Consider the following 13,026-nt stretch of genomic DNA (forward strand, 5'->3'; position numbering starts at 1 on the left):
TATTATCTCCTCTTTTTCAGTCCTTTCTCATTCTCAGGTTTGAAAGAACTTAACTCAAACATCCTCAGAAGCCAAGTTGCAACCACACTCTCAGTGCCCTGAGATAAAATACTAAGGAAAGCAGATAATCTTTACCTGAAAGACTTCATACCTTCCTGCTCCTTATGCAAAGACAGCTTTCATAATGTCCTCAGTTGACTCATAATCTGGACCTAAGAAAAAAAGTTAATTTTCACAGCTATCATTTTAACAGGTATAAAAATGTGGGCATATCTACTGGAAAATCAAAGGACTACAAGATGTGCTATGCTTAATCTAGCAGTGAGGATTCCTTTGCTACCACACTTCACAGCTGTTATCAGCCTGCTGGCTGCAGTAAGCTAGCACCAGTCTAACAGCAACTGTTAAAATCACACCCTCATTGTTTTTTATCAAGATAATTTGTAGTTTTCTCATCAGTTTGTGGATTGACTATATAAATATTGAAACCATAGTCTCTATGGTTTGTCTGCATAAGGTATCAAAATGCTTTTAATACAGAAGAGTGAATAACAGATGAGATTATACTGCATAGCCGTTCAATGGAAGATTCTAGCTGAATGATAGTCATACACCTGCAACTACATTTAAAAGCTTCTGTGAGAAGCTTCCCCCATGTCTGGTAGAGTCAATACCAGGCAGCTCCGGGACAGATCCATGGCTGGCCAAGGCTGAGCTGATCAGCCACAGTGGCAGCACCTCTGGGATAACACAGTCAAAGGGGAATATGCACTGAGCAATAGCAGCTGAGAGAGAGGAGAGTGTGAGAAAGCAGCAGCTCTGCAGACACCAAGGTCAGTGAGGAGGGAGGGGCATGAGCTGCTCTAGGAGGTGCTCCAGGTGCCAGAGCAGATTCCGCTGCAGCCCGAGGTGCAGCCCATGGTGAGGTAGTTGTGCCCCTGCAGCCCAGGGAGGTCTATGGGGGCAGAGATCCACCTACAGGCCATGGAGGAGCTCCTCCGTGCTGGAGCTGGGGAAGAGTCAGGAGCCCTCCCCCTGAGAAGGATGGAGAAACAGAGACCAGCCAGGGTCACCTCACCCCTTACACATCCATTATGCCACCTAAGTTACAGATAAAACCTACCTTCATTTTACTCCCCATCTCCCCTGAAGCCAAGAGATGCTTTCTGCAGCAGCCTCCCCGCAGCAGCCTCAAGGAGGGGGATGAAGGCAGGTCACCAGATGTACAAGTGGGTCACACAGGCCAACAGTGCCATCGGGTGCTGAGGGGGCCGCAACCAGGCCCAAGGGCAGCAGAGCAGGAAGAGCAGGAGCTGTCCAGGTTTGCAAAAGGGGGAGGTCCCAGCACCTCTCAGCGGCACAGTCTCACCCCTCATCAGATCCAAGGAGGTCAGGCACCCCTCCTCCCTCACCAACAGGATCCCCAAGAGCTCTCTGATAATACTTGGCTGAACAGGACAAAAGTACTTGGTGAGATTACAGTTATTTTAACATCTAATATGAAAGGTTCAAACCACAGCACCCATCAATTATTACTGTACCTTCCTCTTACTTGTTTCTCCTTACTATGTTGATTTCTTAATCTATGAAAAAAGATAATATACCTACTTTTGGCAGTAATTTGAAGATCTAGAGCCCAAGAAAAGCTGTTTAACAAAAAAATGAATGATTAGCTAAGGTTTTTAAAAGATCCAAAATACCACTGGAATTTCAAAGGACATCAACATTTAATGTTTTCACTAATCAATTCATTATTGCATTCAAGAAAACACATTCTGCTTTCTCTACATTTGAGAAAATGAAATGTTCACTTGATAGAGAAAAACTTCTAAAATAATACAGAATAATTTTAATCTTTATGCCTGGTAAGCCTGAATATGCTGCTCAGATCAACCCACCAAACAAGAACCTGCATCACCAAGGAATTTTGATATTGTTAAATTTTATTTTATAGTACAGTGTTGGGCACTTTATGGTAATGTGGAATTCACTGAAAACTTCTACTGATGCCACAAATTTTGGAAGGAAACAGGAAAAACAAACCACACCACACATCACAGCTCAATACATCTAGACAGTGCACTACTAACAGTAGTCTAAGGTCAGAATTACAGTTCTCGAGATGACTTTGAACAGTAGTCCAGAAGGTGCAAAAGCATGGAGTAAACTTGGCTCTAGTTTGGTTAAAATGTCAGTAACTAACTACATTTTTAAAACTGTAAGGACAATGCTGGTTGTTTGGTCTGTGAGTTTTTTTTATCTCAAAACTATCAATAACATCTCAATGTGTCCTGTACTTTATGCCTCTCTTTTACGTATTAAAGGCTCACAATAAGGAGCATTATTGGGAAGGGTCACCAAAAAAAAGTTATGCAAAAAAAAAAAAAAAATAAAATTAGAAGCATCAAGACACATGATGTTTCTTTGTTCTGTGTCGAGACATTTCTCATCATATCTGACACATATTTAAAATTAACAAACACAAACTGACAGTTTGCCAAGAATCTAAGCATTTTAAATTGCTCTTCTTCCTCAAAAATCATGAAGTAAGAGACGTGATGTGCTTGTGTGCAAGCTGCACCAAGATTACTTCTTCCACAGTGCTTTATTGCCTCATTCAAGTATATTAATTTAAAGAAGGTCTCAAGGAAAAATAAAAGGTTAAAAGAAAATGTACATCAATATACAAAGAAATTAATTTACAAAAACTTAAAAAGATACTGGCAACATTACTGGAAGTTTTAAGTAATGACTTAAAATAATTAGGGATGTCACAAACTAAATTCTTCTGGTCATTGCTATGAACTCTCACCTCATTGCTGGTTCTGAAAAGCAGTGCTTAACACCTCAACATTTTACCCATTATAAACAAGTGATCAAAGCAGAAACTAAATATCATAAATTCTAATAGTTAACTTGACTTCAATTTAACCAGGTTTTACTTTTAGAGCTACCTGGAACTACTGGTATGTGAACAGTGGCTTAGGCCTTATTATTTCTACAGAATGTGACATCCATAATCACTCCCAGTCACTACAAATATACATTTTCCTCATTAGAATATATTTCTTCATGTTTTATCATACAACCATATTTCAAAGCTACATCTAATTTTATACATTTCTGAAAAATACAATTTCATGGATCTGCTTGAAAGCAGATGTGCACTACTAAATTACTTTGAAACAAGGAGAAATATTGCACAAAATTCACTGAAGATTTGAAAGTCAATACATTTCCCCCCTCCCAACCAAATTGCTCCCTTATTTTTAAGAGAATGTTAATTTATACAGAATCATAATAGATGTCAATGTACTTGAACTCAACTTATTTTCCAAATGCTAATACTGTTACTGGATTCTAAATACAAGTGTCGTTAGTATTGACCTAAGTAATAGTACAATTTAATTGAGTACCCTTTACTACAGTACACCTTGGAGTAACATCCAACTGTGTTACCTGCTTCATAATTCAACCCAGCAGAGGATGGCAATGGCCCTGCCAACTACATGGGTTGTGGATGGGCCTCTAGACTGAGGTGGCTGTGGACTCACCAGGAAACTCTGCAAGAATAAGTGAAGCAGCTTTCCAAAAGACCTGTCATGTACTTTCAACTGGCCACTGACTGAAACTGTGGAACAGATATTGCAGAACAGATCAAGGAAGGTTTTGTACAAACAAGCTGTATCATCCTTTTCCATTCCTTTATATTTTCAACACCCCAAGGAATTCTAGGCCACCTGTGGTCCATGCTCCTGGGGTGAAGATGAGGACACGTTCTGGTTAGCTCAGATTCTGTTAACAAGTAAACAACACCCGGCAGAGACAGACACACCTAATAGCAGCAAAGAAGTTACTGAAGACAAGTCACATCACCATTTATACTGGTTTTGCTGGTGCAATTATTTCTACATTCATTCTTCAGAGATTTACTGCAATAGCTTGGGAACAGACAGCCCTCACCATCCTGAGCTTTTCAATAAGGAAGCTATTTATTGGCCACATTTGTCTAGCCTGAAATTTCAGGCTGTTGGGAACACACTGGCTAGAGTCTCACAGCACCTGGACTAGAGGCTGGTGCCAAGGGAGAAGATACTAACTCCTTGGAAATAAAGCTCCTCTTGAGCTCTCCCTGAGGAGTCAGGGAGGTCCATGGTTAGGGGTTCTTCCTACAGGACACAGTATGGTCAGGATTACACAGCGGGCACTTGCAAAGGGGCCTCATGCTGGCACTTGATTATTGCATGAAATGTTTCTTTGATTACTTACATGCATACAGAACATATTTTAGATGTCCTAGCAATTCTATTAAACAGCTGCACCAACGAAAAGTTGTTCTGTAGAAATGAGTATCATTGACTGTAGGTGGATAAAGAGAAGCTGTTATAAACACCTGGTTTTACTGTTCTTTTGCCTAGACTTTACATTGGTTACAAGAACACAAGGTGGTAAACTAGCTCATCCTAAAACCTGAAAAGACATCTAAAACAGAATTTTAAGGTCTAAAACACTCTTCTAATAGATTGGGTGGGATTTTCAGAAGCACCCAACACTTGTCTAAAACTCTGCCTGAAGTCTGTGTTACAATGCCTGAGAGGGGACTTCAGCCAAGGTTGAGAGTTTCTGATGATCCCACCCCAACACCACCAGCACCACTGAAATGCTAAATGACAAGGAAGGGTTCAGTTGACAACTTCTATGACAACTTCTACAACTACATTTTTTCTTCAGAACAAGTCTATTTCTTCAGAACTACACAACACCCAAATATGTGAGATGAAAGAGCAAATCACTGCCTATTCTACACAGACTGCCCTCTGCATGCATAGAGGGTGGGTAGGGATCACCTCTGCATCCACAGTCCTTCCCTGATATCTGCAGTTTTCCTCATTACATCACTATACCTGTGAATGGGAAGGCTCTGACTGGGACAATGTATTAGCCATTCTGCAAATCCCACAGGGAGTTAACTCCACAGGCAATATTACTTTTGCCTGCATGACTGAGCTGGAACCACTGTAACTGAGATAGAACTGAAATCTGGATTTCTTCAAAGTTATTCTCTCTCCTGTGGCCTTCTTCCTGTGGATCTGCTTCACCACACTGCACTGGAAAAACCCAGGAATCCCTTTGTCCTTCCACTGCCCTTACCTTTTTCTCCCAAACCAGGTGAGTGATACAGCTCATTTTAGGCAGACAACTATGCAAAATTAACTTAAAAATATTAATTTCAACTCCTGATTTGACTTTCTACATTGGAAATTTGTTCCTATGTGTAAGTAACAGACCACAAAGCTTAATCAAATAACCTGGTATCTCCCTTAAACGGGAGAAATGGGAAGATTTTTGAGATCCAGAAGAAGAGATGCCTCTAAAGAAGACCACAGGAGCTCTGACTGAGCAGAATTCAGTTCTCACCAGTAGCTGGTGATCAATGTTGATGATTTTCAAAGACACTAGAAGGATTTCCACATAAAAAGCATACAAGTATAAAACTTGCAAAGTACTGGACCTGGAAAATATATCTTAATATAGAACCCAATGAGGTACTAAAAATACTGCATATGTAGCCAATAAACAGTTTTATATTATCACAAGGACAGAGAACAAGAGTACTGAACCAGAAATATCAATTTGGACTCTTATATATTTGGTAAGTGGCAATGCTATTCAAATAAGGCACAAATATTAGCCTTTTTAAAAGATCACTGATAGTAAGTGGAAAAGATGCTGTATATTCCAGATTTAAAAATGTACCTACAGTTAAAATCAACATATCTATAAGACTAAGCTATTTCTGAACCCATACAAGGCTCAAAACAAAAAAAAATACTATTTAATAATTTTAAACAAACTATGGGCTTTGTGAATAGTAAGGAGACAATGCAGCATAAGCACAGAAACATTCTGACTGAAATTAAAATAATTCTAAGTTGAATGTTACCATATTTTATTTATCTGTTTACTTCTTTTCAGCCTGCATTTTCACTCCATGAAGCACTGAATTATTACCACAATGCCTCAGTTTTGAAAGATCAAACTTCCAGCTGATCCACTATCAAACTTTCAGTTTTATTGATCCTTATAAAAACTTCAGAATACTGTCAGTCTCACATGGCTTCTATATTTATTTCACAAAACTCAGGATGGGACAACCTATGTGATTATTTTTCTAACTCTCATGTAAAGCCAGTAAGATTGATGCCAGTACTAGACAGTCATTTTTGAAAACCATTTTCTGGCAGTATTCCTGGACTTAGGTGTTTGATGGTTTTGAAAGTAATGATGGCCACAAGTTCTTGGTTTTTTTTTTCTTTTCTGTTTTCCTCCTTAAAACATGATACTGTTTCCTGTCTTTAATAAATGAAGAAAACAAAGCAACTTAGACTGAACCATGGATAGAAACATCATGTGAGTTGTAGAGGAAAAGAAAAGGAGAACTTTGAAATTCTCATCACAAAATGCAAGGAGATGAATGAGAAGGAGTGAGAAGTACTACAAGAACAAAAAACTGGGTATTGCCTGGGTATTGTCTTCTCTTAGACACAATTGCAGCACTATGCTTGGGCAATGTTTAGTACCAGGAAGGGAGAAGAATACCCTCAAGTCATTAATGCCAGCTTTAAACAAGGAACCATCAGGTTGCTTTGGAGCTTTGTCATCTGAACAGCACATGAACCACGTGGCCTGACCTATTTGGAAAGCTGAGAGCGAATGTTTTCATAATTTGTATGATACTTTTGATTTCTAATAGTGCAAAATATTTTGCCAAGTAACATTTTTTTTGTTATTAAAAAATTCAGAACATACCATGTTGATGCATAAGAGGAAACCAAAGGATAAACAAATAGTCTGGAGTCCAGACCTCTGGATGTACAACTGCTAACTCTGGAACACTGAGCTTCTCCAGAAATGCAGATACACTCCAAAATGTTCATGCTTGATCAGACACAGATATTTCTGTAAGATTTGCACTTTTACAACCTTTTAGCTTTGTTGCATTGATTAAAAAAAAATAATTCTGGAGGCTCATCCTCAGTGGCAAGTACTGGCCCAGCCCTTCTCATTCTGAAACAAAATGAAACTGCAGTAACAAACCCCAGGTCTCACTCTACCAAGCCTCTCTGGTGAACTTCCAAACAGTGCTTCTGCCATGCCATGGAGCAATTCCCTTAGGTCAGCTGCCTTGTAAGAACAGCCAAAAAAACCTTGCATCAGCTAGAAGGAAAACAAATTAATAAATCTCAGTGAGGCAACTGATATGAAACTCTGCTACAAACTACTATTAAGGTACTAAAGCACAGTATGATCCAAATACCAACCCCAGGAATGCTCTCACTCAGGCCTAGGCTGAGATTATCAGAAATCATTCATGCCAAAGAGGGAAAGAAAAAAAGTTTCATGACTTAGAAGAGCAGCAGAACATTCTTCTCAGGTAGGATTCATTCTATACCTATGTGCTATTTCTACCAACTTTACCACAAATTTCCCTCAAAGCTGATGATTCCTATCTGCTGAAATGGATTAATTGTCTTTTCTATCCTGAGCTGTTGTGGAGACAAGGTATGCAATGGTGAGGTGGAAAAAGAAAAGACGAAGACCATTTTTAAAATGAAAGAGCTGCTCCATGGAGCATTAAAAATGGTCAATTTTAAATATCCAAGTATTTGTAAGGAACACTGCCAGAAAAAGGACAAATGCTTCTTCTAAATACATAATACATCAGGACCATTTATTCTCCTTCACTGAATTTAGAAAGAAGTTTTTGGTTGTCCAGCTTGGCTAAAAAGAGAGTTGGATATATGCAGTCTCAATCTGAATCTGTAAATTTAGCTTTCTAGTGTTACAAATTAGGCACATATTAATTTTCCAACTATTAAGCTGCAGAAAATAAAAAATAATAGAAATTATCAATTCCACTTACACTTTCCTTTCTGAGAATTTTTAGGTGAATTAGTCTACCTAGGGAAACTGGATGATGTGTCTTTAAAGTGTCTTAGTTGTAAACAGAAGTCAATAAATGTCACATTGTAATTCAGTAATTCATGTACTTTATAGAAGAGAGAAAACCACGTGCTACCTTTTTGAAGTCTGGAAGACAGAGCCACAGTTTTAGTTTGGAGTAAGTTCCAAGTTATAGTCACAAGAAATTCCTTAATGGAAAAAGTCTCCTTCCCTCCCCAACCTTTGCTGAAGCAAATTCCTGCCATGGAAAATCATTATTGCTGTTTTGTAGATTTGCATTCATCTTCTAAGACAGTTAAACCCCTTCTCAAAAGATTAAGGCAATTATTATTCATTAAAAATATTAACATTTGTACATTTCAGACAAATCAGACTGCTTGGTTCATTTCATGCTAATGGAATTAACATAGTACCTTCAAAACCTGGCTACCTTTAGGCAACACCCTTGCTGCTTAGAGGAAGGAAACACTAGGAAGCATCATACACTTGCTGTATTTTTAACACAGAGACTAACTAGTACCTGATTTAAGAGTGCATTCATATATTTAGTTCCATCTTGTGGACCTAACTACAGCCAACAAATGAACTGAGTAAACACAGAAGCGTATGTCTAATGGCAGAAAATGCATATTCAACTGAAGATAATTATTTTTATAACAGAAGATCTCTTATTCCTTTCCATTTTTTTTGGTTATCATGTTATATGGAGTTACATAGAGTCCTGAGTAGTCTCCCTTTAACATCTGATGGGAGTCAAGTTTCTCTTCTCATACTTTTCTTACGTTTTATTTCCACTGCTACCACTGGATAAGCTATCCTTTGAAATATTTAAACCATAGTGAAAAGCAGAATTCAGTTTACATAATGACACCACTTCCTGAAGAAGTCCGCCTTCTTCTGGAATTTCATCTCCTTCCTTCCCACCTTTTTCCCAAGGGATCAGAATTGATGGCTGTTGAGCAAGACCTGCTGGGAGCTGATCTTCTGAGGTATTGCTTAGTGTTTCATTAGACTTTGCATACTGACAGGAAGAAAAGCCTGCTTTGAAACTTTCCAGGGAAGTAAACTGGGCACTTGGTCGTACTGGAGATAGGGATGTCAAACTAGTGGTGTCCATCTTGTCAATAGCAAAGGTTTTTCTACTCTTCTCTTCTTCCATCCTTGAAAGAGATTCTCTCTGGCCATCAGAAGAAACTTGCTTCCTTGGTGACGGGGGGAGCTGCTTCCCATGGAGGACACTATCATCCTGGCCAAGGTTCCACTCTGCCTGGTCATTAGCACTGCTGCAGAGCAGGGTAAGGTTGCCCTCACTAGGTGCATTTGACTTGTTCTGAAAGAAAGAAATGTGTTCATAGTTAGTGTCACAAGAAACATCTCTACACCGGTATTTTTGAAATACAAGCACTGTGGAAGGCATTTCACATGTTCCTAAGTCATGATTCTCTTTGTGACTCAGTGTTACAAAACAACCATCCCAGATGAAATGCAAGGCCAAGTGTTTTTACATTTCTTCACAGAACATTGTCTCTCAACCTAAGGACTGCCTCTGGTACCACAAAAAGAAAGGATTTTTGTCTCCTCTCTCCATTCAGCCTTGGCACAAGCAGTTTTGACAGTGAACAAAGACACACTTTTCTTGTTTGTACCCATAATATGAGAGGGAGGAGGACTAAAACTAAAACCAGATGGCATTTCCTCTTTGCATCAGTAATTAATTATACCAACTTTCAATATTAAAGTTTTTTTGTCAAACAAAATTGGTCATTTTATTAATCTAACCCCTGTGTGACACTCATAATATAAGATTTTACAAGCTTTATAAATATTTGCATCAGTATTTGCTGCTCCAGTAACAAATCTTCTACTATGGGATCCCTTTCAGCACAAAGTAAGTGTTGGACAGCTGATATTTGTAGGAACTCAAAAAGACTAAGCTTTTTTGGCTGATACCACAGCAGTTACTTGGTGAGGATTTTAAAACTGTAGGCAAGCAGTGTGTTTACACTACTGGACTAGTGCAACTCTATCTAATCTAGGTAGCCCCCTTAGAAAACTCTGGAGTTCCTCTAGGAGCCCTCTTAGAAAACTCTGGAGTACTATTCTAGCAGTGTTTTGGGTGCAATTACCACCTGGATCTCACGACTTAAATCAAGAAGGAAACATCATTGTATCACTAATTAGTCTAAGTCTACGAGGTGAAAATTAAAAATGCCTTCTAAACTAGATTAAAAAATCCTAAACCAGCTCAAGGCATATCAGATTAAACAGAAAAAAAATGATATAAATATAATATTAAACTATTTGATTAAGTAAATTATTACATTGTGCACAGCTCTCTATGTGGTTTAAGGGAAAAATACTGTTCCAAGATGATTTAGTAATCTGGACAATTTCTTGGCTGGTGAAAAACCATCATGCAGTGGCCAGCATTAGTGTACTGTTATATAGCCCTAGGAAAACACATCAGCAATTCTAAGGACTGTGCTACAGTGTCTGAGCTGCGTGCTGTTTATTCCACAAGTGCAGGATTCCACTGTAAATGGACTTGGATTGGTTTTCAAATGAAAGCAGAAGACTAACCGCAGTCTTGTAATCAATGTCATCCATTGATCTAAAGAAATCCAGGCTCTTTGCTCCTGAGAGTTTTCCTTGATCTGAACTGTGTGTGCTTAGTGTGTCCAGAATCTCTCCAAGCAAGTCCATTTCTCCTTGATGCTGAGTTATCCCAGTTTCACCAGAACCATCACTATCGTAAAAGTAAGCAGAAGCTTCTTCACTGTCTTCTGATGATAACCTGAAAACAAAACTTTTCCATCAGACAGGAACATAAGTCATTTTATTATGGTCACCACTGAAAGGACACAGGAGAATGCATTTCAAGACCTTTGAATGGGAACATAAACCTGGAATATCTTTCTACTCAAGAATTTTCCTGAACACAGATAGATGGTGTTGATGGAGATGCAGTTACTATTAGCTGCCTCCTGGCCTAGCCAAACACTTTGTTCTAGCAGCTAGACTCTCCTACTGCAATAGGTTCTCCATCAGAGCATGCCCCTCACATGGGCAGATCTACTGAAGTTCTGCCTATCTGCAAGGAGAACTGGTGCTTTTGTCTCTTATTTCCTCGCTTGTTCATTGCAATATCCTTACCTCACACCCCCATTCTACCACGGTCTTTTTCAACCTTTGTCTATCAGTACTGCTACAAAGGCTGTTTTCCATGGCTCACTGTTTTCATTATATCCTTTTAACACTTCATTAGCTCCCTCTACCCTACTATATCACAGCTTAAACCGCTTGATTTTGCTTTCAGTGTCCTTTCTGGTTTATATCCAGATGTTCATTATCAAAAATCGACTCCTCAATTCAGAAAATGCCTCAATGAAGTTGAATTCTCAGCTTACAGTTTTCCTTTAGTTCTCTATAGAAAGACCTTGATATAAAACTTCCAAGGCATTATTTGTCTTTCAGACCCTTCAAAAAATCTCCCATTGTCATGGCCACAACACAAGCCTTAAGGAATAGATTAGCTAAAGTCACTGCCCACCATGTTGAGGAATATTTTGCTGTTTTCTTTGTGTATCTAGTCTTTTTACCTGGAGGCTGTGAAGACTGAGGATTATGTCAAGCTCTTCTGGACACTATAAATAATGAAAAGATATAATAGCCTGTCCCTCTTTTTAAAGCAGATTTAAATCCTAAACTATTTGATATCATCTAGATCAAGAATTGAGTTAGACAGGAGAAAATTGTGTCACTTGAATTCCACTTTGCTGAATAACACTTGTTACCCCCTCTCCTATACATATATAACACATCCAAACAGGTTTCTTACTTGCTTGTTCTCTCAATTTCATCGTCATCTTCATCCAAGGCAAAATCCTGGTTACTAAGGCGCTGGTTGAAACGAGTCTAGAGGAAGGACAATTAATATTATAATTTTGTTTATTTTTTCTTTTTTTCAGCATTACTTACTAGGACACCAGCTGCTGCTTTACTCATTAGGGCTTCTGAGCACTTGATGAGGTAAACCACATATCGATCAAGTCTTACAAAGGTTGTTCCAAGTCCTCAAGCATCACCAGTTGAAGAGAACTATTTCTCTTCATGGCCTATGGAGGGCCTCCTTATTTATGCAAAGCCTGGAGTGCCTTATTTATGCGAAGTTTTGATTGGAGGAAAAGTATCACTCAAGTAGGTAAGAAAGGTACCCTTTCTTGAAAGCACATTACAAAAAGCACTGTGGTTTAGTACTTTCTGGTAGAAATACTTGCCAAGATTTGGTTCATGTGGTCTACTGAGCATGAAGAAAAAACTGATTTTTGAAGTAGCAAATACAAAGAGGTCTGGATTCTCTTTACACAGCTATGTTTATGTTATGGTACTGTACAGGACTGCAGAGAGTAAATAATATCCAGATCAGAAACTCTGCACTAATTATGCCTTTGTGCAGGATAATTTACAGTGGATTAAAATAAATTCCAACCCAGTGCATCCTCAGAGCACCCCAAGTGGACTTTGCATGGACAAGCTGTAAATTCACACATTTTTATACAGAATACTTACCTATTACATGACATTATTATTTAGCTAACAAAAATAGGCTAAAGAATTCCACAATAATTGGAAAAAAGTCTCTATCCTGACCAGAACATTTAAATCAGGAATTTTAGTCCCTTGTACTTCACAAATTACTGTCATCAGGACTATACATCTCTTATACTTGTATCAAGAACTTTTTATATAAGAAGTTTAACTATACTGGTGACCAATACACTGAAGAGAATATGAATCCTGGATAGCCACTAATAATTAAGACATACAGATGCAATTTGTAAAGAGGGAAAACAGTGTTAGCTAACTTTGAGGAAAATCATTCAAAAGTAAGAAGTGCTACTGCCTACATCTCATCATGCAGTTCACCAAATGCTTAAACCTGCAACAAGCCCCTGATGGGGAAGAAATATGGCCTTAATTTCAGACTACAAGGAGCTTGAAAATCTCGTACTGTGAGGATTTCAGTATGTTACCTATTACAGATGTTGTCAATGTTCTACA

At 38.5% G+C, this 13,026-nt stretch overlaps 1 protein-coding gene across 5 annotated transcripts in view; it reads right to left on the reverse strand.

Moving 5' to 3' along the window:
* Window positions 1-1,749: 1,749 nt before the first annotated feature.
* Window positions 1,750-13,026, reverse strand: part of DENND1B (DENN domain containing 1B) — a 165,260-nt gene continuing 153,983 nt past the window's right edge. For 3 of the 5 annotated variants that reach the window (XM_014250801.2, XM_014250800.2, XM_014250798.2), the window contains 3 exons: window positions 11,804-11,880; window positions 10,546-10,771; window positions 1,750-9,295 (listed from right to left, as the gene is read on the reverse strand). In XM_014250801.2, coding sequence (XP_014106276.2) covers window positions 8,744-9,295; window positions 10,546-10,771; window positions 11,804-11,880 — 855 coding nt within the window. In that variant the 3' untranslated portion in view covers window positions 1,750-8,743. The remainder of the gene's footprint in view (window positions 9,296-10,545; window positions 10,772-11,803; window positions 11,881-13,026) is intronic. The other 2 variants (XM_005521254.3, XM_014250799.2) reach the window with 1 other exon arrangement.

The sequence above is a fragment of the Pseudopodoces humilis genome, chromosome 10 (assembly GCF_049639895.1).
Source record: "Pseudopodoces humilis isolate 2021_Gansu_Grassland_sample_001 chromosome 10, ASM4963989v1, whole genome shotgun sequence".
In the NCBI taxonomy this organism is placed as follows: domain Eukaryota; kingdom Metazoa; phylum Chordata; class Aves; order Passeriformes; family Paridae; genus Pseudopodoces; species Pseudopodoces humilis.